This window comes from Hippoglossus stenolepis, chromosome 9, assembly GCF_022539355.2.
Source record: "Hippoglossus stenolepis isolate QCI-W04-F060 chromosome 9, HSTE1.2, whole genome shotgun sequence".
Classification (NCBI taxonomy): Eukaryota; Metazoa; Chordata; class Actinopteri; order Pleuronectiformes; family Pleuronectidae; genus Hippoglossus; species Hippoglossus stenolepis.
In genome coordinates, this window is record NC_061491.1 from 12,039,132 (window position 1) to 12,067,114 (window position 27,983).

The 27,983-nt window shown below is 41.6% G+C and overlaps 1 protein-coding gene across 1 annotated transcript in view; it reads left to right on the top strand.

The window, feature by feature from the left end:
- Positions 1-7,633, top strand: part of LOC118115492 (GDNF family receptor alpha-2) — a 54,484-nt gene extending 46,851 nt beyond the window's left edge. The window contains exon 8 of the mRNA XM_035166671.2: positions 6,120-7,633. Within this exon, the coding sequence (XP_035022562.1) occupies positions 6,120-6,257 (138 nt within the window). The 3' untranslated portion in view covers positions 6,258-7,633. The remainder of the gene's footprint in view (positions 1-6,119) is intronic.
- The last annotated feature ends 20,350 nt before the right edge of the window (positions 7,634-27,983 follow it).

Below are 27,983 nucleotides of genomic sequence, written 5' to 3' on the forward strand. Positions count from 1 at the left end.
AAGCTTGGCTGAATTAGACACTGTAGTATGAAAGTGTACTTTGTAAAATCTTTAACTGCTGCTGCCACCACCGCGGCTGCTGTTGATGGCGTTGTTAACGTAATTTTCCAGTGACTATTGCTGATATACACAAGCTCCAAGCAGCGTGCAATGTTTATGGATGTAGATTTGTGTGCTGAAGGAGTGACTACCATTGAGACATCTATTTTGAGTAATTCCAGGGGCTTTCACAGCCATTAAGTGGTCGCTCTGCACCCGACTCATGCAGTGTTGTCCTTTATGCAGAGGCCCTTATTGTTGTGAAGACAGCAAATTAAAATCTTAAAAAGGTTGCAAAGAGGAAAATTAATGAACAAACATCAGTGATAACAATTGCGTTGTGTGTATGTCGCGGAAAGGTTTTGGGAGGGAGAGACAGAGGGAGAGAGAGGGGATAGCAGGGAGGGAATGGACGGTGGAAGTGCTTTCTCCAAGTGTGTGTATGTCAGTATTGATGCACCGCTCCGCGCCTGTCTCACTGCAGCGTGGTGTTTAATTTATTGTAAAAATGGTAATTAGGAAACAATAAGACGTGTGATTACTCAAGCAGGAAGTTTATAATTAGAGAGGGAGCTGGTAGGGACATTTTGGGCGGCCCTACGTTCTCAGACAACTATGCCTGGCAATTAAAACTTGTCAAACTTCCATGGCAGATAAATTGGGGGAGTGTTGTTATGGTATGAGTCCTCCTGGCAGAAGACTGACTGTCCGGGGCGGTAAATCTCAAGGCGGCCGACGTCGTAACACACACAGACACACACACACACACACACACTGAAACTGAAAGGTGTGGGCACATGTGTACAAATAGCCTGGGTAAGTATGTGATGGATGAAAGGATGGATGGATTTGGGTTTACTCCCACAGTCCTTAAACATTTAGATTACGGTTAGGTTAATTTGAGACTCCAAATTGAGCGTAAGTGTGCGCACCCCGCCTCTCGCCCAATGTCAGCTGGGATTGGCTCCAGCTCCCCCTGCAACCCTCAAAGGATAAGGTATAGATAATTGATGGATGGATGGATGGATTGATGTTTCTAGCCAGTTCTGCAACCGGATAATTAATGTGTTGGCCTTCCTTCCAAACCTATGATTAGAACACTACAATGGATGGATGGATGGATAGATGTAAAACATATTCAGAGAGGACTGAATAAGGGAGAATCTACAGTCTATGAATAAGCGTATATACATTAGTCGCACTGCTGCTGTCTTATAGGCTATAGAGTATTTTCAGCCAATTAAGATGTATAATCATTCAAAATGTCACTGCCAGTGGTTGTGTGCTTTATCCCGTCCTCAGTAAACAAACATATGGGCTGAAGCTTGATTATTCAAACATTGTAAGTCAATGGAGTCACCATCACAAATCCTGCTTTATGTGGGAATAAAATACCTTTTCAATACACTGATACTATATGTGTCTCATGATTGTCCGCATGATTTGAATTTTAATGCCCTCACTTGACACAAAATAGTTCAAATTCCCTTTTTGTTTCATTTGGAGTTTTGTTTGCAAAGGGATCTGTACAAAAATCCCCCTCTAACCTCCTATCCATTGAGAAGCTGGTGGTCTCTGTGTTCTCATGCTACACTGTCATGTGTTGATTTTCAGCTCAATTTAAGTGAATTGATTGTGGACTGTAACTGCGCAACTCTGGGCTATTCGATGAGTATAGCCTTGGGAAATGCAGCCGTAGCGCACTGTAAATTGGACATTGCTGATCGATATTGAAAACACATGCTCTCTACATGTGTAGTTACCTGAGTTAGCTCATTGACGAATGTGATATACTCTTATCAACAGTTCAAACAAATACTTGTGGATGTTTTCCATCCTCTCTTTCTTTCTGTGCATGTGTTAAAGCCTGAATAAATGAATGAATAAATGCCTGTTTTGACATTTTCTGTATTCAGTCACGGTGCATGTTTGTGCTTTTAGCCACTTGTTTTTGTGCATGTGTACCTTCACCAGTCTAAGTGTGTGTGTGTGGATATTGGCTGCAGTCAGAGATCTGGACTCATGTCAACAGGCTGCTGCCACACATCACTGCCCTTGCTAATTAATTGGCTTTTAGTCGCGGATGTGTTTGGTACATTGTCAAGCTACCCGTAGCTTTTTCCCCCTGATTTTGGCAACTGTCACTTAACCATTTCTTTGCAGTGCAGCGTGTGGCTACACAAGCACAGGTACTGCGATAACCGGGGGTATTTTAGACACCCCTTCTTTCTCTCCCTCACTCTATTTCTTTTTTTTTTGCTTCTCTCCTATAGGTAAAATACGAAAAATTGCCTGTCTTGTTAATATAGTTGAGCACGATTTTCTTGTTTCATTATTTATTTTCTCCTTTATGTGTTTCCTTGCTTGGCTGGAAGATGAGGTGCTGGTAGATAACATCTGAGTAGATGTTTTTTTTTTTGTATGTACAGCAAAATTGACTAAAGTGCAATCTCTGCAGAGGTGGCATTGGTGAAAATAAGGTGAGGTGATGGTGATGGTGGAGGAGGAGGAAATGTTCCATGTTCCTTATGATGTGCCTCTGAGTGTGTGTTGATGTGCTGAACTGGAAATGGTGCCTCTGTAAATCAGGCGAGACTATTTTAACTTGGAGGCAAATGTTATACAAAAAAATATTCAACATGCAAAAAACTGTATGTAGGTGCATAATGAGTCTGAGAACTGTAGTGTGGATATAACAGTGGGACTCTGAAGGGCATAGGGTTTAATATCTGGACTGAGAATAAACATAAAGAAGAAAAATGAAAAACATTGTGGATTGTTTTGTTTGGCCAATACTTGCTGTAATTCAGCCCTTATAAGCTAACAAAATCTAACCTCACTTACGTAGGTTTGTATGCTAGACGCCAATTTTGGTGCACAACAGACTCCTTAGTCTGGATCTTTATGGCTGCAAATTCTAACTGGCTAATATACTTGATGTGCACTGCTGTCAACCCTGCACAAGCAATGATGGTGGGCGGTGCATGATTTGTATCCATCCATCCATTATCTATACAGCTTATCCTATTGAGGGTTGCAGGGGGAGGCTAGAGCCTATCCCAGCTGACACTGGGCGAGTGTCTAGTTAAATACCCCCTACTCTGCATGTTTTCGGACTGTATGAAATTATGTCATAGTGCCCACAAAAACCTACTTAGACGTCGGGAGAACATGCAAAAGTCCACACAGAAGAAACTTGGCCAATATTTGTGTAGTTTAAGATGTTTCAGTTGGTCTTTTCAGATCCAGATCACTTTTTCCAAGGCAGTTTAGTTTCACCCAACCCCTAACCCTGTGGCCCTGACACGCCTGACTCAAATTATGAGGTGAAATAACCACATATCCATAAGATGAGGGGCTGTGATAAGAGTGGGGACCAGTGTCAGTTATACGCTTGACAAAGTGTTCTTTTACTTTTTCTTTTTAGCAGTCTCACTCTTGTATGCACTTTGGCCCTTATACAGGTCTCTGTCGTGTCCCTCTCCTGCTCCATTTCCTGCAGATTTTTCCTGAGGCCAAGTTTTCCTGGAAAGACTTGTCCCTCTTTCAGTCGGACTCTCCTGTAGTGACTTTTTCTTATGTTCATCCACGAGGATCCTTTCTCAATGTCCACTTGAGCCAGAAGGGACTCTGGATTTCACTATCTCCTCCTGGTGGGAGGTTTTCTCCTGCTTCCATTGGAGACAGTCTTTATCTTGCTTTGCTTCAGCTTACCTTGGTGCTGCTCTGAGGTCATTGTTCTAGTGTTTTAGCTTGTTATGCTGAGCCACAGTGGGGGCTCTGGATTTCTCCATTTCATCCAGCAGGCAGGATTTCTGCTGCCTCCACTGGAGACGCTCACTTAGCATCGCTGTTTTTTCCTTCTTCTCTCAGATCAGCCATCAGGTTATTTTTCTCAACTCTCTCATTGTCAACTTGAGCCAAACAGGAGGATCTGGATTTCTCCATTTCATCCCACAGGCAGGTTTTATCCTGCTGCATGGGGAGGTGCTCAGTCTCCAGCAGGTCTTCAACCCTATTTCAGGGAAGTTTTGATCTTGTTGGTCTTTGCTCTGTGCACCTCCAGCTGGGCATGATGGGAAGCCAGGGATTTAGGATATTTCCCTCGTTCTTCAGCCTTTGAGGGAGCATCAAACTCTGCAGTGTTTTTGTCAGCCTCATCCAGCAGGGCTTCTTCCTCCAATTGTTGTCCTCTTTCTGTTCATGGAGCTGTGCATCTAAGTCTGTAAATCCTCTCACATTTCTAACTGGACTCTCCTCTCAGATTTATTTAGAGTGCAGAGGTTTCTCTTGCTGTTCTTTATCTCACATCTTATTTGTTCTTCCAGGTAACTAATGTAGCATTTCTTACTTTTTCAAGGTTTTTTCCTTGTCTGCCATCTTTGGTTCTTTTTATTCTCTGCACCTGTACTTTCTTTGTGTATCTGTTCACTGCACTGCTGTGTTGTCCATCTGTCTGTGTGTGCATCTGGCTCTGCTTTTAGTTCCTTGAAAACAGCTCATCCAGTTGACTTCAAGGTCGTTCTGAGGAGCCAAGAAAGGGCAGAGTCGATCGTAGAGTATTTTGGATGAGAGTTTCTCAAACTACCAACCATAGCAATAACTCCACTATTTATTTTAAAGTGCACTTTCTGTGATGTCATTGATGATGTAACTATTGTCCATCAGGCAGACAGAAAGACAGACAGACAGATGTGGAATCATCAGTTGGATGGAGGGTTAAGGTTAAAGTCTTGACAACCACAAGTGTAACAGTTACTCTGGTCCTTAGCGACACACGCCAAGCTTGAACTTGATCAGAGGAACATATTACTCACAATACATTTAATATACACTTAATAATACTACAATAAATGCTTGTTCAAAATGTGCCGGTCGGTGTGTCCCATTGTTATGTGAAAAATAGTCTGATGGGGGCAATAGATGCTTTTCACACAACAGCATGTGACGTAAATTGGTTGTGACCATAAACTGTACATAAAGATGCACGACGCATCTCCATTTCCTCCCACTATCCAGAAATGACGCCAAAATATCTCATATACAAACACGGCCATCTTGTGCATTTGTTGGCAGAGTCAGACGATGTAATTGCAGTCGCTGATACACACTCGACCAGGCGTGAGTCAGTTTCGGCTGTTAGTCATGACATTTCATCCCAGAAATTAACTCATCAGAACCAAACTTACCAGACAAATGAAGACTTGAACAAACTTTATGTGATGTGATCATTGACTTTTTAGTTTGGTCCATCCATTAACAGGGAGGAGGCGGGGCATTATGACCTGTACGGCAGGCAGCCAGCAGTTGGCCATCCAGACACTTTGGCTTCACTTTTTGGGAGCAGTCATGTTGGCCATCTTCATACACAGTCTATAGTTGTGAGCCCATCATGAAAATCCTTGAAGATGTTACAACTGTGACGCCCAAATCCCTTCACAGTAGACACTTCACTTCCCAGAGTCCTCAGCAACGAACCTGCCAAGTCGATCAAATGAGCAGGGAAATCAAGAAACAGACTAACAGATGTAGAGAAAGAGATTTCTGGATTTATTAGTCGGAGTCGTTACTATGTTTTCGCCCGTTGGTGAGTAAATATTGAAAGAAAACAACAGCAGCTGCTGGCATCTGTAGTGTGTGTTTGACTTCACAGTGTGTTTTTTTTGCTGTAATATAAGCTTTAAAAACTGTTTAAAGACGTTCTGGCGCCACCTAAAAGAGTTTAAAAAAAACAGGGAAAAAAATCCTCACAAGAAGCTTTTCCTTCGTTGCCAAGTTGTTTAAGAGGCAGAGAGCATACCAAACAGCGGGGCCCTTAAAATACACTTCACATATCAAAAACATTTGGTGGATCAAACACTTAATGTTCATGCCAAACAGGGTATGCCATGGATACATGTATATCCCCCTTTTTCTTTTTTTCCCTGTCTCCTCAGCTCTGACCCTGTCCTGTCTCACCTCCCTGACATCTCCTCCTCTCCTTCTTCAAATGCCAGAACAGGAAAAGCAGCACGAGTATCTGAGTCACGACTAACCTTTGCTAATGTCTCTCCCTCTGTGTGTCCCTCTATCTTGCCCAGTATCCTGAACCAAGAGACGGTGGCCTGAGCAAGACCCAGGGCCTGCCAGAGGATCACGCCGCCTGCGTCTGTGCCAACGTCTGGGCTGTGCTCCCCGGCCTGGTGTTGGCTCTGGTCCTGGCCCAGCATGCCTTATAGAAGTGCGAGGAGGAGAGGGGAAAAAAAGAGGTCATCCACCCACAAGCTGATCCCAAAAGCAGGAGGTGTTATTTCTGAGACTGGTATTAAGAAGACTGAATCACGGGGCAGTTGACGTAAAATGGCATTTATGGAAGAGAGAAAAACAAAAAGGAGGAGAGAGGTGAATGTTGAAGTTTTACGACTGTGAATTTGTTGTTCATTTGGTGTGTTGTTAGGGTGAAACACAATTTTGATAGAGTACATGGCTTTGAAAAAGGACGCTTGGTAGCAGAGGCCACGGAGGCCGCTCTCTGAGAACGACCCTCGCTCTGACCGAGACACCAAAACCTGGAGGACTGGAAGCTGATCACGTCAAAGACTTCTGTACTTTTCTCACCTAAGGACGGAGCGAGGGAATGAACAACATAATTAAAAGAGGACGGCACTGACAGAAAAGAAATTGTTGCGAAAAAGGAATGAGCATGGAGTAAATGGGGTAGAGTGAGAGAGCGAAAAGAGAGAGAAAGAGAGACATATTTCTGCTATCAGTCACACTTTCTTTTGTCCTGAATTGGTTCTCGACTTAATCTTCTCCTGGATGAACAGACCAGAAATTTCGGGGCAGGGATGGGGGATGATTACATTCTGTCTCTTCAACACCAGTGTAAACTCTAAATTGTAAAGCCTACTCAGTGTTTCTAAGTGTTGGTATAGTATCTGTGACCATAATCAATCTACCGTACAGCTCTTTCATTTGGGAGACGCTTTTTCAGCCGGCGGCGGTGGCGAAAAAGGAACTGAAGATGCCGACGTTAACAGTTAATGGTTCTTTGGTCATTTGAGATTGTTGTTGTTGATGACTGTGGGTGTTCGTCATACGTACACCTGCACATGTGTATATTTCTGTCTTCATGTATATAAAAACGATTTCCTTTCATTCAGCCTAATGATATCAACAGTACCTTGAGTGGACATTACTGTATGCTAAGATGGCTCTGTATTGAGTATTAATACTAACTGAAGACCTTCATTATCTGCGTTTATATTTGTCTATAAAGCTTCGATCACAAAGAATGTACGTATACAGGGACGAGATTAAATGAGCTCAAACTGCTTGGAAAGCCATAACCTTTTGTCTGAGTATCACACTGTGTTCACTGAATGCACAATTACTGCGCTGTGTGCGAGTCTGTGTTTACATGCGGGAGGAAAGAGGCTCATAAGGAGCAGTTCAAATTGCCAGTGTGGGGGTTCGTACTCTCCCTCAGAGAGCACAGGTTATGATGCATTGTTTAATTTCAAGGTTTTTGAGAGCTAGGACAACCACCAGAGTGTTTGAATGTGTATCCTTTTCTTTTTTTTATTCAAATACATTAATAAACTGTCAAAATAAATGCATTTCATTTCTCTACATCTAGGTTAATTGCACGTTTACATGCTTTAATTCTTCATTAAAAAATACAAAGTGTAAAAAAGAGATTTATCTTATTGAAGAAGGGCAACTGCAACACTATAATCACTGTGAAATTTTGCAAGAATTGCCCAATAGAAAGTCTTGGCGTTAAGAACCAAACTATATGCCTGTAGCAGCATTTTGAAATATTTCCCAATAGTAATATGAAATTACACCACCATTCATTGAACATACAAATTCTTCTGTTCAGCATATTTATAGGAACTCATTTGCAATGGCTTTATTGTATTTATTTTTAAAGCTAACAAAACAAATCTCTTAAATGTTTTTGCTGTGGAAACAACAGCTACAAAAACACTACAGTATGATTGCCATGACATAATATATATTAAAACTTAATATCATTTCAATTGAGATATAAACATAAACATAGACAAAGAACATTATCTGTAATTTTCACAAAAATTGAACCTGCAGCTGATAATTTAAACATTATTATAAAATTGAACTAACATCCATGTTAACAACAGGAAATGGTTTGTGAAACACAGATGCCCTATAGGGGGGGAGGTTCAAATCGGTTGTTAGTCTAGTTAGCATTAGTTTGTAGGAATAACTGTAAATTCACCACTTTTAAGCAGAAGACAGAAGATAATGTTTAGCCTCTCTTATTCCAACCAGCTGCCTTCGTCTCGTTTAGACTCACAGCTGGATTGAGGTCTGCAGGTCAGAGAATTCACATAATGGAAAGATTTTACGCTTAAAGAGCAGCGGGGGGATCGAACTCTGCTCATAAACCTGAACTATTTTCAAAAACCCTTTGTAAACATGGTCAAAGAGGTCAATTCAAAGTTTGATCATGTGACTGGTCCCTTATCCTGTCCCTCTCCTTGAGTTTTCCCGGTCGTTTTTCCCACCTTGTGTTTTTCATTTTTGTTCCTAGTTTGTCCCTGTGTGTGAGTGTGTGTGTGTGTTTTGTGTGTTTTGTGTGTTCTGTAGGGCTTGGACACTTGACCTCGCTAATCAACGGCTCAACCCTCTGCAGAACAGATACCTGGCTCGTTCGTCCGGACTTTGCAGGATCGTTGAGTCAACAATGCAGTAGTCTACACATGTCAAGGCCAACTTCTCTAATTTCTCCAGTTTCTTCTAATTACTTCCCTTTGCTAATTTTTTGCTCTCCCTGTTCCTCAGGTCCACAACGACAATTACACTTGTTGCCAGACACAGTCAGACCAGTCCCCGGTTGCTGTTCACTGCCAGTGTGTGGCTCAGCCTCCTGCCCCGCTCAGCCGTTCATTTCCTGTCTCTTGGTTGTTGTTTGCATTTCGCTGCCAAACATGGGATTTAAAAACTATTATTAATGTAAAAGCAAGAATCAACCAGCTGCAAGATTTTTGTGGGAAATAATCTACTTTCTCAGTGACGTGTGTTAGCAAAACAAAACTGCACTTAATATTGTTTGGGTTTTTTGTTGGACACTTTTTGATCATGGACATTTTCCTCATGTTTGGTTTTGGTTTGTTTGGTTGTTTTACCCTGACTTCTCGGTTTCCTGTTTTATTTTGAAATGATACTCCTTGTTTGTCTCTTTGTATTTCCTGCCTTTGTCCTGTTTCCTGTCCTTGTGATGGTCTGCACCTGTTCCTAATGTGTTTCACCTGTCTTCACTTATCCTGCCTCCCTATATAAGTCTCTGTGATTCAGTTTGTCTTGTTCCTAAGACTTGTACTTTTCTGACTTCTCCTGTTTCCTAGTGCTCCTGTTGAGTTTTTGGACTTGGGATGTTTGGACCATGCTTTGCTTCTGTAACCTTTGCTCTCCTGTGTATTGAAATTAGTCTGCATTAAAGGACATTTTTGATTATTTCACCTGAGCCTGGCTCCTGCATTTGGCTCCTCCTGTTCTCTTCATCGTAAAAAGTTTTAGTGATCAATTTTAGAAATTTCAGTTGTGAGCCTCAACAAAAGCTTATTTTTCCAGTGAATTGGTTTGACGTTTGTGCTCGACATTCAAGAAAAACCCTGAGAATAATTTGTGACTCGTATTCCTGCAAATCATTGCTGCCTAATTATTTTTACCCCAACAAAAGATCTGTAATTTTCTAAATTCTCTCTTTTAGTTTAGTATTTTTTGCAAAGTGATGATTCTGTGTAGTGCATCTATAATTCTGTGACATTTAGAAGTTTTTGGACCCTGACCTTCTTAAATATAGTTTTGAAGTAGTGAAATACCATATTTGTATATAAATTATACCTATATATTCCCCTGACAATGATTTAATTTATATAAGATTAGACTTTTAATGGGTAAGAGCTCACACTCACTCCACAATGAATTTCATACTAGGTTTAGGAACAATGTGATTTTTTAAGGATAGTTTCAGATTTCCTTAAGTCATGATGTCATGTTATCGAGTACTCACAGTCCATTAACATTAAATGTACATTACATTAAATGTATATTATCATTTGCAAATTATATATTTTCAACAAATCATGATTTGCTTATAAACAGACAGACTATATGTATATCACTGTATTTATATAAAGAATAATATTTCACCTATGATGCATTACCTCTTTTTGAATAAATATAAACTGTGCAGTAACATTAAAATGTTCATTGGCAGGTTTTTGGATAAAAGATGCGTTTTTGTACGTTTATGCGTCATTTTTTTTTACTTGAGTCAACTGAATGCTGCCTGTTAGCTCACAATCAGTATTTCCACTGAAATGTTTATGTCTTCAGGCGGCACATCAAGTTTAGTGTTGCGCCACATAAATGCATGCTACTGAACCAAACAGCTTTATGTTACCAGATGATTTTGAAAAAGGTTTACAAGCTGTCAACGGGGAGAGATGTAAAATGAAACCCTGCTCACACTGTTATTGCTAACTGTGGTTGAATCGTATACAGAGTGTTCAGGTCAGAGAGAAATTACAATGATTTCCTAAACTGGTGAGTTTACAGCTCTGAGCCTCTGAGAACAACAAAATGTCGCACACTTGTATACAAATATAATATTTCCTTGTCAGCTTCACATTCAACACGTTTGAACACTGCACTGTGTTAGATCTTGACTTGTTATTGTTTTGTTTGTCAAAAGATAGAGTGACTATATACAGGCTGTTCCATTTTAGGATTTTTCTCACAGGTCTCATAACAAATAATGGCAGTTGTAAAATCAGTCAACATTTCAAGCTAACAAAGTATTTTAAAAGATAAAATTATACAGAACACAGCAGCAATTTGTGCGCGCTGTCAGAAGTAAGTCAACAACCCACATATCATAAGCATCTCTTCTTTTTATCAGGTATTATTCCTGGCAATGCTGCAGTTCTTTTGAGTTATAATGTGCCTCTGGAAAGCTGCAATCTGTTGTAAATTACTGTCAACACATGGAACAGTACGTGGTTTAGAGACATGGGTGTTTAAATGAAGAAAACTGAAAAACGTTGTGGTCTGCAAAACAGTTCAATTTAACGGTTCTATGTAATCTTTTGTTATTGCTTTGTAGCAAACCTTCGCATTTTCTTTGCCACTGATTTCTTGCTGGGACTGGGAGGTGGTGGTAGTAATAAGCAAGTTCTTCAGCTACACATGTTCGCAAGACAAGAACTGAGCATGCAGAGCTACTTCAACCTGTCATGTTGGACTGTGACTGGATGCCCACAAAATGGTAATTGGTAGAGCGGATGAGTTGGGGTTAGCTGTTAGCATGCTAATCAAAATAGGTTCGCCCTGCTTTTGACTGCTGGAGACAGCTCTTTGAGTTTAATGTAGAACTGTATCGCAAGATTTCTTATCCACTGGTAAGTCAACAGCTTTTGAAGCTAACTACGGACTGTATATAAAGATAAACAACATGTCTCTATTTACTCTCACTATAGAAAAAAGGAAGACAAAATGTCTCTCATATGAATGCTGCGATCTTGAGTCATATAAATCTGTTCTTTACTAACAAGAGCTGGCGAACTGAACTGAAGAAGTCTCTTGGATGATGAAACGTTTCACTTAATCACATGAAGTTGCCTTTATAATGAGCTTTAGTTTGACACACACTGTCTGCACGGACTCTGAATAAGGCCACACTGTAGTGGAAATGTTTGCAATTAATAGTCAATAAAAACATATTGACCTATTTTTGTGCGCCATAGTGCCGGGAACGTGACTGTGCTCATTAGGTATTGGTGTGACAGGATTGTGGTGCATCTGGAAGCATGGAGAGATTGAGATGTAGTGAGTGTGTTAGCAGCAGAGATTGACTTAACCAACCAGACATTGTTTTTATATTCCCCTTATCCTTCCCTTGCACAACAGTGTAGCTGTTCATTTGCATGCATCACCTGACCACCGTGAAAATGTTTTAATATTCTTCACAGTAAAGATGGAGAAAATCAGATCCATGACTGACAGCAGCCAACCCCATATGCTGCCTGACCCTAGACCTGTTTACATGCCACCCCTTAGCTCATTTTCACCACTGACTCTCCCTGAACTCAATGAGCGCGTTTAAGCGCATGAAGCCATCTACTTGCCCCTTGGACTTGGTTCCCAACAGACTACTGAAGGAGACTTTGCCTACTCTTGCTCCTTTCATTCTAGCAATTATAAATAGCTCCTTGATTTCGTCCCTGTTAAATTCAAAACTGCTCTGGTTGAACCACTCCTCAAAAAACCCAACCCGGACCCCTCCACTCTCAATAATTACTATTATTCATACCATTATACAATCAAAACTCACCTTCTTATCCAAGATCCTTGAACAAGCTGTGTTCAAACAATTAGTTGTTCACCTGGCAATAACGTATTCATGCTGGTAAATCGTCCATCCTTGTTCTTTTGGATCTCAGCGCTGCTTTCCATACTGTAGACCACCACATACCCAATGACTGACTGGAGAAGTGGGCAGGAATCCCTCACATGCCCTTCAACTGATTCAGGTCATACCTTTCCAACCAAAGTTTCTCAGTGACTATGACCGGCTCAGTCTCATCCCCAGAAATCAATCCACCATCTACATTTATTCCAAAATGCTGCGGCTCGTCTTTTAACACGGCTGCCTTTTTATTTTAGTATTGATTTTAGAATTATTTTGATTACTTTTAAAGCCAGGCATGGGCTGGCCCCACCCTTTATTTAAGACCTTGTGTCTCCTGACGAGCCAGGAGTCTGACATCCTCTGGTGAGGCGTTTCTAGCCATCCCAAATCTCGGCTGAAAACCAAATGAGATAGAGCCTTTTCCGTGAGGGCCCCTACAATTTGGAACAATCTGCCAGAAGAGATTATAGCAGAATCGGTTACCTATTACATCCCTCTTCTTAAGACACATCTCTGTAAAAAAGCTTTTATCGCATGATGTCTATGACTTTTATTATCTGGATCTTTCTTTATCTATTTCTTCTGTTTTTGTATTTCATATTGTTTGTCGTAAAGCACTTTGTTACTTTTATTGAAAAGTGCTTAAAATAAAGTTATTATAATTAGTGTCATTTTGGTTGGAGCTTACTGTGTGAGTCTCAGAGAGAGAGAGAGAGAGAGAGGAGGGAGAAAGAGGGGCTGTCACGAGATATATGTGTAAACTATCTATCTCCTGTTACAAAAAAACGTTTATTTCATAGAATAAACCTACTTAAAGGGAAGGATAAAAGTAATAAAATGATGTCTGGTTATCCCGCCACCAACACCACCCATACATCTCTACCAGTTTTCAGATGCACCAGACACATCCTGTCACCAGGCAACCAAATACACACACGCTCCCTTCACACTGGACATTTAACTGCACTTTGCATGGTGGGCCTTGGCCCTATGTTTTCAATAACTAGTAATTGCAAACTGCACAAAAGGTTTGATTCCATCTGGCCTAGATGATGCGCCCGGCTGCAGTGCTCGTTGCAGGAATGCACAAGATTCTCTTTGATTCTCGTTTACATTTCAGAGAATGTAATTAATTTTTTTTTTACACATTAATGATGTATGATGCCTATTTCCCCCACCTGAACATATCCGCTATTAATCAGAAATATTAATTTTGACGACCCTAACCACCCAACCCGCGGATCAACCGTGAGACCACAGGGATAACTGCAATCCTTGCATCACTATGATGTAGCAATAACAAAAACTTTCTACAAGCAGCACCTTTAGATAAACCTAAGTACTAATCCATCTTAAACAACATCAACATTAAATGTCAGACTTTGTGTCTGACAATCAGAAATCAAGAGTTTTCTCTTATCTTGTACAAATGTTACACAATTTCGGGTAAAAATGATCAGAGATGAAGCAGAGCCACCACTTCTTTAGCATGAACAGTCTCAATGTTGCACCGTGCACTACAGCCATTATTAAGGCCAGACCACATCACACAACCCAGCAACACAGTGACCACGATTATTTCTCCATCAGAGAAACTGATTTTGTAGCATGTAAAACATAAATTTTCATATGATCAACACACATTTACTTATATATATATACAGTATGTGTATGTGTGTGTGTATTTATGTGTACATGTATTTATCTTACCAAGGCATGTGGTTGTCCGGTTTTCTTTTACCAGCACTCACATACACTTCTATGTATTTTACATTGAGCCTGAATAATTTACAGCTAAGTAGAGTCTACAGCAGGATTATTACTGGGAGAAGATAAAATGCAAACAGACTCCTGCATTTGTACCGGGATGATAACAAGAATCTGGTGATGTTTTTGGGTTACATTCTATGAGACTGACACGTTATGTTCAACCCATTTGACAACATAAAAGGTTTGGTTTTTTGGCTCTCATTCGTGGAATGAAATGGGGTACTTTATGCCTGCACAGCGTGCCATAAATATAAATAACTGCATTTGCCTGTTAGCTGTATATTGTTTTTTATAAATGTAACATGAAAGTGAACTTCAGGCCTGCTGCGCATGTTTTACAACTCGCTCAATCGGATAATTTACAGCAAAAAAGCTCTCTGGTCCTCTTGTTTATGCAGCTGCCACTGGAACAATAATGTCTATACCTCCCTGCCTATTAATCAAGCTGTGATTTGGTCAGTTTGTTGCTTACTTTTCAGAAAAATTGATGACGCACAGTGAGTGATTATACAGTACAGTCAGCCTCCCATAGAGGCGATCACAACTGGCAGATAAATTAAGGGTTTTGACATGTAGGAAATGCAAATAAACTTATCAAAATTCAAACCTCCCCTCTCTCCACAACCCCCTCCCTGGAGTGGGTCTGAGTTGCGGATGGAAAAAGACAGTCGATCAGCATTTCTTACACAGCTTCAGAAAATGTATATGCAGGAGACCCACACAGCACAATTTGGAAACTAACAGGAATTCTATGGCAGATATTACCTGAGCAGGAGCGCAGATGTGGGACAGCTGGAAGAGTCCGAATAAAGTGCTTTCATAGGTGAAAAGAAGTGAACTGTGGCAGCTGGGTTTGGCTGTTAGATGTAAAGCCAAAATGATATGTTTATCTGTCGGTGTGAGCACGATTTAAGCTACCAAGACAGCAAGGCAAAGAACAGGTGTGTGTGTTTGTAGAATATAAAGTGCCCTGCTGCACTACTTTAAAGTGCACAATCATTTGCAGAGTTGCGGCTGCTGCTTTTGTCCCAGAGTCCTTGCGTACCTGTGTTTAAAAACAGTGCGTGTTTACCCTCGTTTACGTTTCGGGGATGCATGTCTACACAAGGTTGCATGCATATGGATACGATTGGGACGCAGTAAAACATCTCAAAATTCGCTTTGGAAAGCAAAAAATGTTTTCCTTGTGGAGTCCAGTTTGTTCCTTCTCTTTACAGACGGGCAGAAGAGGAGAAGCGGAGGAGGAAGGTAGAACAGGGGTTTTTGGGGGCACGGGAATAAGAAAGCGGCAGGTAGCTGTACATTTCACAGTTGATTAATGAGTCAGTGGGATGATGTCTCTTATCAACACCGCGCACATGGCGGAGAGAGAAGAAAGGTTTACTGGGGATAGGGATGCTCCAATCACTGACGGCTCCCATTGCCATCCCATCGTTCCTTTCTGTGTTCACCCACCTGTTTTTTGTGGGTCTCCCTTCTTCTCTTCTCCACAGCAGTTTGTAGCTGATGCAATTGGATCCTTCATTCTGGGTTAGGTAAGGTGCCAGTGAGTTTTTTTGGAGATAAAGTATGTGATACAGCTGCTACAGTTGGAGTTCACAGTGTGTATCACGGCCTTTGTTTGAAGATTAGCACAGGAACTGATGTAAAAGCTTGTAATGAGTCGTAAATGTGGCTTATGTCAGGGAGGGAAAAGAAGATCTGCCAGCAAAATATTTGGTGAAAGATACAGATGTGCTTGAAAACAACTTTTTCATGCTTGACAGCACAAGATGTTTGATATAAACTCCTGTTTATCAAATTTGATACGCAGCCTGGACGTGCTGATTCCTGATAAATATGTATGGCATGCTCTAATGGTTCTCAAAAGCGCTGCGATATGAGCTGCGAATGATAGTTCTTTTGATGCCTGGACGGAAAATTCCCATCCACAGCATGTATCCTCAGCATTGTAATGCACAATGAATGTAATAACATAAATCGCAGGGGGAGGGGGGGGAATGAGAGAGAAGACAGCGCAGCAGAGAAATAAATTCTGAGTAATGTACTATTCGCAGTCCTGTGTTCTATACAGCAAATCCTTGTGAGATTAAATATTACTACAATGCCACCAAAATGCCAGCAGATGTTTTTTTGTCACCAGTAATAAAACAGATTATTTTCTCTGGGCTTCCATTCGTTCCACTGAAGGTGTTAATATTTTATTATAATGTGAGAAGTCCTTTCGGGTTGATCGATCGGCAATACGATATTAATGGCAGGTGTAGGGAGTCAAAGTGATGAGAGAAAGACAAATGCAATATAGCCGAGAGTCCGGCTTCCTCTGAATGGACTGCAGTGCCCACCTGTTGTGAGGAAGACATTAACTCAGAGACGACAAACAAAAGATGGATGCGAAAGCAGATGTGTTGAGTCCAAACCAGGAGTATCACAGTAACCTGGTGGGGTGGGGGTCCTGAGAAGGGCTGATTATTACGTAAGTCCTCAGCAGAGACAATTATGGGAGAACCCCCCCCCTGAATTCTTCAATGTACAGGAGACCGCAACGACACCCGACGAGGTCCCATGCCACAAGCTTTCTGCCAAAACGTAATTGTAGAGGTTTGCTTGAAGACTAGAATGTCTAAATGTCTGTGTATCATGGTGGTGGGGGTTTGCACTTAAATTTGACTAGTTATGCAGAGTATGCACTTTGTTTATAGGTTTGACAATAAAAGAGCCATTTATGGCACCACAGTGTTACAGTGGTTAGCACTGTCGCCTCACTGCAAGACGGTTCCCCCAATCTCCACAGTCCAAAGACATGCAGACTGGGGTTGGGTTAATTGGAGACTCTAAATTGACTGTAATGAGTGTAAAAGGTTGTTTGTCTCTGTATATGTTGGCTCTGCGATTCACTGGCGAAAGGCTCAGAGTGTTCCCCACCTCTCGCTCAATGTCAACTGGGATTGGCTCCAGCCCCCCTGGGACCCTCAAAGGATAAGCGGTGCAGATAAAGGATAGATAGATGGAAAAACTGTGAGAAAAAAAAGGAATCATGATACCTGATACCAAAAATGAAATAAAAAAAACTAATCCACTAAGACTTAATCAGGAAACATTAGATGCTCTTATCATTTTCAGTTTGTGATTCTAGCTGCTAGTAGGGGTGTTTTTTTAAATACTAAATCTTGCTTATGAGAAAATTCATGATGCATTTTGCAATTTCGGGAATGTGTTTCTATTGAATGTATTTTATTTCTAAAATAAAACAGATGGCAGTTTAATACCCTGCACTCATGCAATCAAAGCACAATATCTCTAATTCACTATTGGGTCTCTTACATGATGAAACACATTTGATCTATATATCTTAACAATAAATAAGCATGACAAAAAACTTGTGTATGTGAAATATTGCCATCTGATGTACACCCTGTGCATGTCAGTCCTGAGAAATATTCCAAGTAGTGTCTAATAAATTGTGTCTATAGTTGAAGGTCATTAATGATGTGTATACTATGATCTAATGAAAAGAGCTGCTTTGTGCAGTCTGGATTTGAGGGTCAATAACCATGTTTAGGCATTCAGCAGGGCTTTTGAAACTACATCTTTTCTTCTGAAAGAAAAAGCTGGAATCCTTCACATATTTCAGTGTGAAAGAGCAAATGTCTGATGCATTTGAAAAAAAAAAGGGATTGAATGAGTTCTTCAGACTTTTCTATTACTTCATCTGAAACAAAAAAACTTTCAATTGGCATGACACGTCTTCCTGCCAGACACTGGCGACGTCCTCCTTGTTCTACAAAGTGGGTTTTGCTTTTGCACACATGAGCTCAGGTAGTTGAGTGTTATTTCAACAGATTTGTATTATTAAGAAGCAAAGCAAAATGACTCTTGTATACAGTAAAGAGCTCATAAGGGATTTATCTCCTTTTATGGTGACACACAGGAAATGAGAACACATGTATATTGATTTTTTTGAAGAAGAAGAAGAAGAACTAAACCTGGCATTCTTTTTCCATTAAATGTCTTTGTTCTTCTAATTTACTGTCAGCTGTTCCTGTGGTTTCTACATAAGGAATGGTGGTACTTGTGATACCCTATTTGAGAAGGGAAAATTGTTTCAGTGAAGAGGAGAGATGCATGGAGACACAGAGAGAGAGAGTGTAATTGAAAATCAAAACAAGGGGCCATATATTTTTTTCCTCAAGCAAACATCTTCGTTGTCTGGTGGAGGAGAGTGGACAGCAGTATTGAACCAGACCACTTGACGTGTAATTCCTTGCTCCATTGAAGATAGACTGGACATTTCTATTGTCAAGATGGAAAAAAAAAAAGTGAAGGTGAAAGAAAGAGAAGGGGGACAGAGAGAATAAAAGAGAGGCATCAGCAAGAACAAAGAGGCGTCGGAGGGAAAGGCGGGAAGGAGGGAGAAGAGGACTCGAGCCAGTGGAACTGTGAAACAATCCGATATAGATTCTGCCATGGCTGCGCAACTTTGACTGCGTCATGCTCAGTCCTCTGCCTCTCACATGTGGGGCGGTTATTGATGGAGCCGTCATATCCAGGCTGAACATCTGTAATGAAATTCTACTCCTCTTATTGGATTTGGCGATGGGATCTCTGTCTCTCTCACAGCTGTAGTCTGGCTTTTTATTGCACGGCCACCGTCGTCCTGTGGAGGGCACATACATATATATATATATATATATATATATATACACACACACACACACACAGTACACAGCACTGTATGGAAGAGCTGCGTGCAGGGATTATACTGCTGCTCGCCACTGTAAGCTGTTGTTTACTCCCTCTGGGTTGGTCCGTCAACAGCGTGTGTTTACTGTGTTTTATTACTGCTTCTCCTCATCAGAGGGAGAATGATGGGAATCAAATCAGGGGGCACGTTTTGTTCAGTTATTCTTGCAAAAGGTAGAAGAGCACAATGAAAGCACAATGGACATACAGTATGCTCCCTGAGAGAAAACACAGGAGTGGAAATGGAGAGTTGGTATCAGCGCTGACTGCAGGTTGCATGCAACAAGAAGTGATTGTAGGAAAAGTTCTCCGGATGGCTTCATGAGAGGAGAGCAGGGAAACGGGGTAATTAAATAAATTTGAAAAAGAATGGATGGTGTGGTGTATTGATGTTTCCCCCCCGTTTCTATAGCATTAAATAACTGATTTAAACCAAATTTACCAGAAACATGAGCACTTGAACATCAGTTTGACTTTTTAGTTTGGTCCATGTCTCATCCACTAACATGGAGAAGGTGGGGTTTATGACCTGTACTGCAGCCAGCCACCAGGGGGCGATCAAAGCGCTTTGGCTTCACTTTTGGGGAGTTGTCATCTTGCCCATGTTTATATACAGTGATGCTAACATTGACTATGTAGTAATGACAAAAAGCTGCGACAAACAGCATGTGTTTAATCAATACAAGTAATCATCTATCTTAAATATCTTCAACAGCAAATCAAGAGGTTTTTATCTTGTATCAATATTAATGCAACAATAAGTGGTTGGTTAGAGAGCTCCAATGACATAATTTAATAGAAAAAGAATAGGGGCAGTATAATGCAAAGCAAATCCATGTATTTATCAGCCCTAGAATGAAATCTAAATATTACAGCGGACTGTCCATGAAGAGCCACGGAAGAAGCTTTCATCCGAATTTCCCAAAACGAAAGGCAAGAGAGCGAGAAAGAGGGACAGCACAAACAGAGCGAGGAGACAGAGTATAAAATTCACATGACAGGTCTGGTTATCTTGAATGCAAATGCCGGCTGTGTGTTTGCTGGAGTGACACATTGGTTCTTTTATTGATAAATTGAGGGCCGCTATGCTATAATGCTACCAATATACTTTGCAAGGGCCCGGGCAAAGGACCCACTCTAAAGGCATAGATGATGACAGACTGTTTAGACTGCCTCTCATTACTCTTGCACCTCTCGGCCCGGCGCGTTTACATGTTTATGACGTACACATAGTGAAAGATTCATTATTCCTGCTGCCGGTGGAGATTTCAAATGGTATGGGTGGATTTTGGGGATTTCAGGAGCTCTTTAAAAAAAAAATAAGCCACCACCGATGATTTCTTTTCGATTTCGCTTGGCTTTTTCAATCTGCTCTTTTCAGAGTTTGATTACATGATTACCTTTCTCAAATGAGGTGGGAGGGAGGAATTGTTCGACAATCAATCCTTATGAAATTCTACTCAATATATCGTCCATACCCCTTTGGTGAAATTTTTTTTCCATTGTATAAAATGTCTCCATATTCTTCATTTAATCTCACAACTTCAAACATCGGACTAAATTTATACAAGACACCGTAAGGTATGAAAATTCATTATGGAAATGTATTCAATCCATACCTCTGTGTTGAAGGGGCCAATATAGGAGCTCCTTTGTACATTCTCTCTGTGGACGTGCACACATTGGATATAACCTGATGCGAGTGTCTTCCAGGCTTGTAATCATGTTTACACAGGCTGTACATATTCCAGCACGATTGCTGTATGAGACCCAGCCACTAGGGAAGAAATGTGAAGGCCAACCTCAGTAAAACATCACGGTTGTAAGGAAGGGCACGGAGAGCAGTCCGGCAGCATGCATCAGTCAACAAGTATTCAGAAAGTAATGATTTTCATTAGAAATTCTGAGACACAGTTCATGCTGCATATCTCGAGGAGGCTCACAATTCATTGCATTCTTTCCTCTCTTTTCCTCCCTCGCTGAGCGTGCTGCAGGGCTGCACAGCAACTTCGACCAATTAGAAAATTACTCAGCACATGAAATACTGTACAGCAGTGCTTCATCAATTACCGTAAAATGGCATATTTAGCTGCTCCAGCAAATCTGCCGCAACTGTGGCGGTAGTCTTATTTATTTCTCGATGTCAACAGTCATGCCATATCCAACTGCAAATAATATTAATGAATTATAAATATTTAAGTGTGTCGCACAACCAAAAGCAGGGGGGAAATGTGTCTGTGTGGACTAGCTGGGGATTATCTCGGGAACAGAACATTGTTAAAAACATTGTTATAATGAACAATTCATTTGTCTACATCAGCAACTAATAAATTCAGAAATTCCAAAAAGCGATGCAGTGTTTCAATATGAAGAAAAAAGGGGACGATAAAAAAGAGAATTTTTAATAGATCTGAAACACCTTAATGTCTGAACTTACTAAAAGTAAAGTTCAGATCATAAACTACAAAAAAAGTGTGAACAGATTTACTTAGTGGAAAGAAAGTCTGAGGAAAGGTGAACAGCACACAGGACTCTGAGAGCAGCTCTGGGAATCTCAGTGTGATATCAGTGTGTGTGTGTGTGTGTGTGAGAGTGTGTGTGTGAGTGTGTAGCCTCACCTAAGGATGTGTTGAAGCTTGTATTTTTAGGTCTTTGCCCAGGGCCGTTGTACTGCTCTGAGTCTGTGTACTTTATGTATGCATTGAGGCATAGAGAGAGAGAGAGAGTGGAGGGGAGGGGGTGACGGAGAGAAAGAGAGGACCTGAAGGTGGATGAATGAATGGAGGGAAGAAGAGGTGGTGTTGAACACCCCCTCCCCTCTGCCTCACCTCACGCCTGTCCTGTCTCTCTCCCCCTTCAGAGGTGAGTTCCAGGCTTGTATTCTGAATGAGCGTATTGGCTGGAGAACCGCACTCCACAACCAACAAACCCCAACCCCAGAGGACCCCACAGGGCTTCCAGCAGGCAGCGGACAGACGTGCCGAACAAACCCAATGTCAGGTCAAAACACATCCTCTTACAACCACACATCAAGCAGGGCTGCAACAGAGAGGGGGAGGAGAGAGGGGGGAGGGGGGAGTGCAGGAAGGAGAGGTAGAGGAAGGTATGCGGGTAGTGAGAAATAACAAGAGAGTTGGGGAAACGGAGGAAAAATGGAAGGGGGGGGGGGGCGGACGGGAGGTGATGTCTTACAGATAGTAATGAGGAGGGGGAGGCTTATATACACGGTGTGGATGGGTGTGTGTGTGGTGCATGTCTGTGTATGTAGTGCGAGCACAGGAGAGAGGGAGCGAAAGGGGGGTAGATATGAAGAGGGGGAGCAGGGAAGAAAAGTGAGAAATCACAAACTAGGCTGAAGATTTTCTTTTTCACCAAGTCAGTTTTCTGTGTTCTCTTTTTCCCACCATACAGCAGTTTCTGTGTGAATACTGAGACAGCACTGGCACGTGCGTATGAAGAGCTGCACTTTGTTGCTACAACTGAATGTAACGTTTTTGAAGATGGAAGTAAATAATAACTCGAGATTACTCCTACAGAGAAATGCGGCATTCTTAACTAAGAAGATATCCTTATCGAAAACCATCCTTACGTTTAGGATTTATGTGCAAACTGGAAGAATTCTCAGTTGTAAAATATTTTAACTTTAATATATATACATAGACTGTTCAAATAATATTTCACCATCTTGGGGACAGAGAGTAAGATAAGGAGATTATGCTACAATCTGTCCTACCTAATATCCATCCATCCATCCAGGGTCACGGGCTGGAGCCACTCCCAGCTGACATTGGGTGAGCACCGGTTAACACCATGCACATCTTGCCAGAATATCGCAGGGCCTGCTACAGAGACAAAAAACCATCCACACTCACATTCACACCTATGATTTAGAGTTTCCAATTAATTGTCATGTCTTTGGACTGTGGGAGGAAGCTGGAGTATCTGGGGAAACCCACACAGACACTGGTAGAACATGCAAACACCACTCAGAGAGAACCTGGTCAAACAGGGATTTAAAGAGAGAAACTCCTTGGTGTGCGGCAACGGTGCTATCACCTCCATCGAATATCCATCCTAAAGAATAAATCTTGATCATTTGAATTCTCAAAATACGTTTAAACAGGTATTAATTATGTCACTGTTCATTTAACGCTAATTACATCACACAATGTTTTGAATTATTGTTCCAGAACAATAATTCCGATATTAGATAATTTCTGACCAGGAAGCTTATAGACTGGTTGTGCTAAGGATGCTCACTTTAAAGACTATCGTTATCTATTGCCTCTGCATGTAGTTTGCGAGATAAAATTGATTTTCGATAGTTATTCTCTTCCCGGCCACATTATCTTATCTTCAATTTTGGAGGGAGTGTAAGTAATATTCGTTCACATTTCCAGTACTTAGATTTTCATTAATATTGGTCTTAAAAATATCTTTAAATGACTTAAATGTAACTTGTTGAAACCTGCAGAAACCCTGTCCTAGATACAGCAGGTCAGCTTATCTTAGCACAAAGAAGACCTATGGATAAATAAAGATGTAACGTGTTGATAAGTGACCTTTAGAAGTGCTGGTGAACACTTTTTATGACCATCGCACAGAGCCAGGCAAACTGTTTCCACCCAGTTTCAGTCTTGTAAGCTCGCGCTGCTGTCTCACTGGTTGCAGCTTCATATTTAATGGGCAGAGAGCGGGAGAGAGTGAGTGAGAGAGAGAGAGAGAGTGGTATTATTCTTTTCAAATACCTCTCAGAAATCCAATAAGTGTATTTCCTGAAACACTGAACTATTCCTTTAAGTGAAGACAGCCCCACTGAGATGCGGTATTCATAATGATGTCCGATTAGTGAGGTACGTATCCAAGAAATCTGAACGCTGATTCCTCCTCTCTTCGATGGAGACATCAGTGGAGACGCCGTGAGATGGAAAGATACGTTTACAGAGAGACATAGAGCTGAACGGAGAAGAGGAGGGTAAACATTTCATGGAAAAAGTAAGTAGCAGAGGGGAGGGTGATTAATTGGGGGGGGGTCAAGTACGCTGAAAGAGAACATGTCTGCTTGTTGATGCGTGCAGCTAATGGGGAAAGACAATAAGACGATAATGGACGTACACAAAGCCGATGATTCCTTCTCGTTCCTCCAAATGCTTCCTGTCATCACAAGTGCTGCTCTGCCCGTCTTTTACTCTGACTTTAAAGAGAGACTTTTATTTTTTTGGGCCAGACCTTTTCTGTTTAACTCCTGGGTATTTTCACATGTAATACACCGCATCATTCAAGGGCATCTGCAATATTCTCCTCCTGATCTATATGATTCAGTTAAAGGCCTTTAAAAATACAGGTACGTTCAAATATATTGCACAGGGAAAGCACAGCAAAGGTATTGAGGATGACAACTCTGGCATAAAGACTGAAAGATTTTATGATACACACTATATGTCGCAATACTCTTGGGTGGAATTACCTTTCTTGTGGGTATCTTCACTTTAATCGTCAAGCCAACTGGGATGTTGGACGCCAGTCGACTGACACGGGAATAATGACGCCTCTTCGGGAAAGGGATTGAAACTGTGAGGAGGTAAGGAGGAGGGAAAAAACCCAACATCTAAAAAAAAAAAAAATAACTTCAGTTTTCAAGTGACAGTGGCAGGTTTAGCGTGACAGAGCCTAGAATTTAGTATGATATTTATTCTTACTCACTGCCTCTTCTCATTTCTCCCTCCCCCGGCTCTCACTCCTGCAAGTTACAATAACAAGGAGTTTGCAGAGTTGAGTCCACTCTGAAGTTTTATTCTGTTTCTTCATTTAAGATATTAAAGGCGTAGAACTCGCGAAGCTGTCTTGAAGAACTACAGCTCTGTTGTTCCGAGCCCCGTCCCCCCCCGCAGCACTCAGGTCTAATGAGTTGAAACAAAAAAAGGAGACCGACCGCTGACGTGAGTGGCTGAGCATTAGCTCCGGCCAGGCCCCATGCAGACCCACTTATCTGTAAATCACCTGTGTTCTGCCGACCGTATGGCCAATTATATTGAGCCAAACCAGTGCACCAGAAACAAATCAGAGCACGTGTTGTCATTCGCTTACTCCCGTTCCAGAGAGAATTCCTGTTATTTTATTTATCTGTTATCTGCTTGTAAGAGATAACCATATTAGGTTAGGATATATATTTCAAGATCTGATTTCCTCCTCACATGCCCACTGGGGTCAATCACCACTGAGGGAACAGTGTGCAGTTGCTGTGTGAAGCTGCTCCCGGTCATTCATAATGTTGCTTTGGTCTGCTACGAGTTTATTTGGGTCTACCACACAGAGCAGCTGGGTGTGGATTCCATCTCTGCAGGATTTGTTTGAGATCCACACTAGAATAAAAAAAAGGGCTTTTTTTCAAATTCACAGGGTATTCAAGGGAGCCGAACGTCTCCTGCACTGCGGGGTCAAACTGCCTCTGATCCACGCTCTGTGGAAACTTTCCACAGTGAACCGCTCCAACCATTACAATTGAGTCCCCCTCAAACGCAAAGCAATCGACGGCCGTATTGATCTGCACGTAAGAGGGGGAGATAGCATTGACATGACATTATGTTGAAGTAATTCATCATTTGACTTGTGATAAAATGATTGACATCAGAAGGGGATTCTTATCAGGGTCGAGTAGCCTTCGTATGCATCAGAATTCACTGCACGAAAGTGAGAGCGCCTGGGCTGATAAATGGACTGTTTGATGTTGGGCATAAGCATGCTTTCACACTAAAGGAAGAGACAATTTAATACAACACGCACACACACACACACACACACGCACACACAAAGCTACTTTTGAAACAAAGGAAAGTAATTGCTGATATCATCTCAACAAAGAGAGAAAGACGTCACACTCCCGCGCGGCTTCAACTTTTACTTTCTTAACTTTTTGCGTCTCTGTTTGTGGACATGCACCTGGGCTGGCTGGCTCGTCTGTATTTGTGTTTGTGTCCACTCTCCTCCTCTGCCGAGCGGTCCACTCAAATTACACACTCTATTATCTGGTCTCTCCAGCCAGCAAGCTCATTTGGAAATGAGATTTAAAACAGAAATAAATTTAGAATTATGTGGAGGGGGTGGGAGGGGAGGTAGGGAAAAGGGAGTGATTTTAAAAATGGCTTTGTCAGGGGTTGGTCCAAATCACAACTGGGCGTCTGGAAGAGAAGGCAGCTAGAAAGACGTAATGGCAGTGACTAACTGCTCGCCAGTGTTTTTGTGTATTCAGGCCCCCTAGCTGAAAGCAGTATTTTCTCCACAGTTTGAAATCCTTTTCCCAGGATAATTATCCATTGTAGATGCCCATCCTTAGATAATGACTGCCTCGCCACTGAGCTAGGAAATTAACAGGGACCCTGTGTGCTGCAAGCACAATGGGGGGACCTGCCCCCTGTATCAGCATTCAGCAAATTTTTACCATGGAGAGAAACTGGAAGTTGTTGTTAATAATCCTCTCCTGCTTATAAGGAATAACATCATTTCATTTCATGTATGATATCATCTAAAAGGAAGAGAAAATGACAAATAATGCACGAGGCCTGGGTTCATGAAGTAAATGGCAACAGTGCCCCCTTGTGAAGCTGATGAGCAACTTCTCTGCACTCAGCTGAAGAGTTTCGCAGTAGCTCCAGTTTTTTCTCTCTTTTCTTTAAAACACTAAGAAGCCTATTTGTAAAGTTCAGCCTCAAACTGTCAACACACCTTAGCTACTGACACTTGAAGGTAACAACTCAGAACTGTGTGTTGCACAGCGTGAATCATGAGTATAAATCACAGTATGGATAAAGACCAATCATAACCTGGTATTATTTCTACAGCAGGAATTGTCTAAGTGCATTAATGCAGCAGGGCCAGTTTTTTAATTAGTGCAGCAAGTATTAACACATTTGTTTAGTGCTGTGCTAGTGCTCTCTGAGACTTAATTATATGATAGTGACGGCCATTTTACAATGGAATGTCCTTTTTTTAGAGCGGTAACTACTGGTTTAAAGACCACTATTTTCATGATTGGACTGAGACGCTTGGTGAGAGCTGGCACGAGGTCACAAAGTCAGCTTTAGTTATGCTATTACCACAATTTACATGCCCCGTCTGTCTTTAGAAGACAATACAGAGACCAGTGCGTTTGCCGTCTCGAGCTAACAACACCTGACCGTGCTCTATTAAAAATAGATTTCAGAGTGAGGAGGTGTTTGGTGTTTGCTACTTCTCTGCTCATGCTACCTGACCACGCACCTCACTGCAAAACATAACCCACATAATCCCTATTAGCAGACGATTCAAAGCAGCCAAACTGTCATAAGCCCCTGAAAGTGTTAATGACACAGAAAAATTGATATTGACGTATGCAGCACCCGGGGTGCAGGGGGCAAATCTCATGGATCAGGGTGACTCGGGCAGTGATCCATCTGTGCTGCATAAGGATGCAGTCACCCTGCGCGTCTACGCCCCTGCACCAAAAATGTTTTAAAACATCAGCAACAGTTTTTCCCTACCCCGCGACTTAATAGGATTATGCGCAGATCTACTCTGAAAGGTAAACTGAGGGTGAAGCAGCAGCTGGTGCGGCTCCAAACAAAGATTCAGCGAGCGGCAGACGCTACAGTGAACATTTCACGTCCACATGTTTCCACGGGGGGAAGATGTGTATCGATGAGCAGATCTGTTCATGTTTAGCCCATGTGCTTTTTTATCTGCCATCAGCTAATCCCTCATCGTCTTTGAAGGGAACGCTTCGGCCCTGGCTCCGTGCCCGACACCTTCAACAAGGAGAGTATGTTGATGAATTAAAGACTCATCAAACTGTGGCTTAGTGGAGTTGAGCGAGGTACATTAAATCAATACTAATAACCTCCCGGTGTGCTTGTGCCAGTGTTTTCGTGACAACCTCAGTATGTGGGTGCTGCGACGTGAACTACACTCCCAACGTGTGCCGCTCATCAGGTGTGTGGGACGGACAAGACAACTTCAT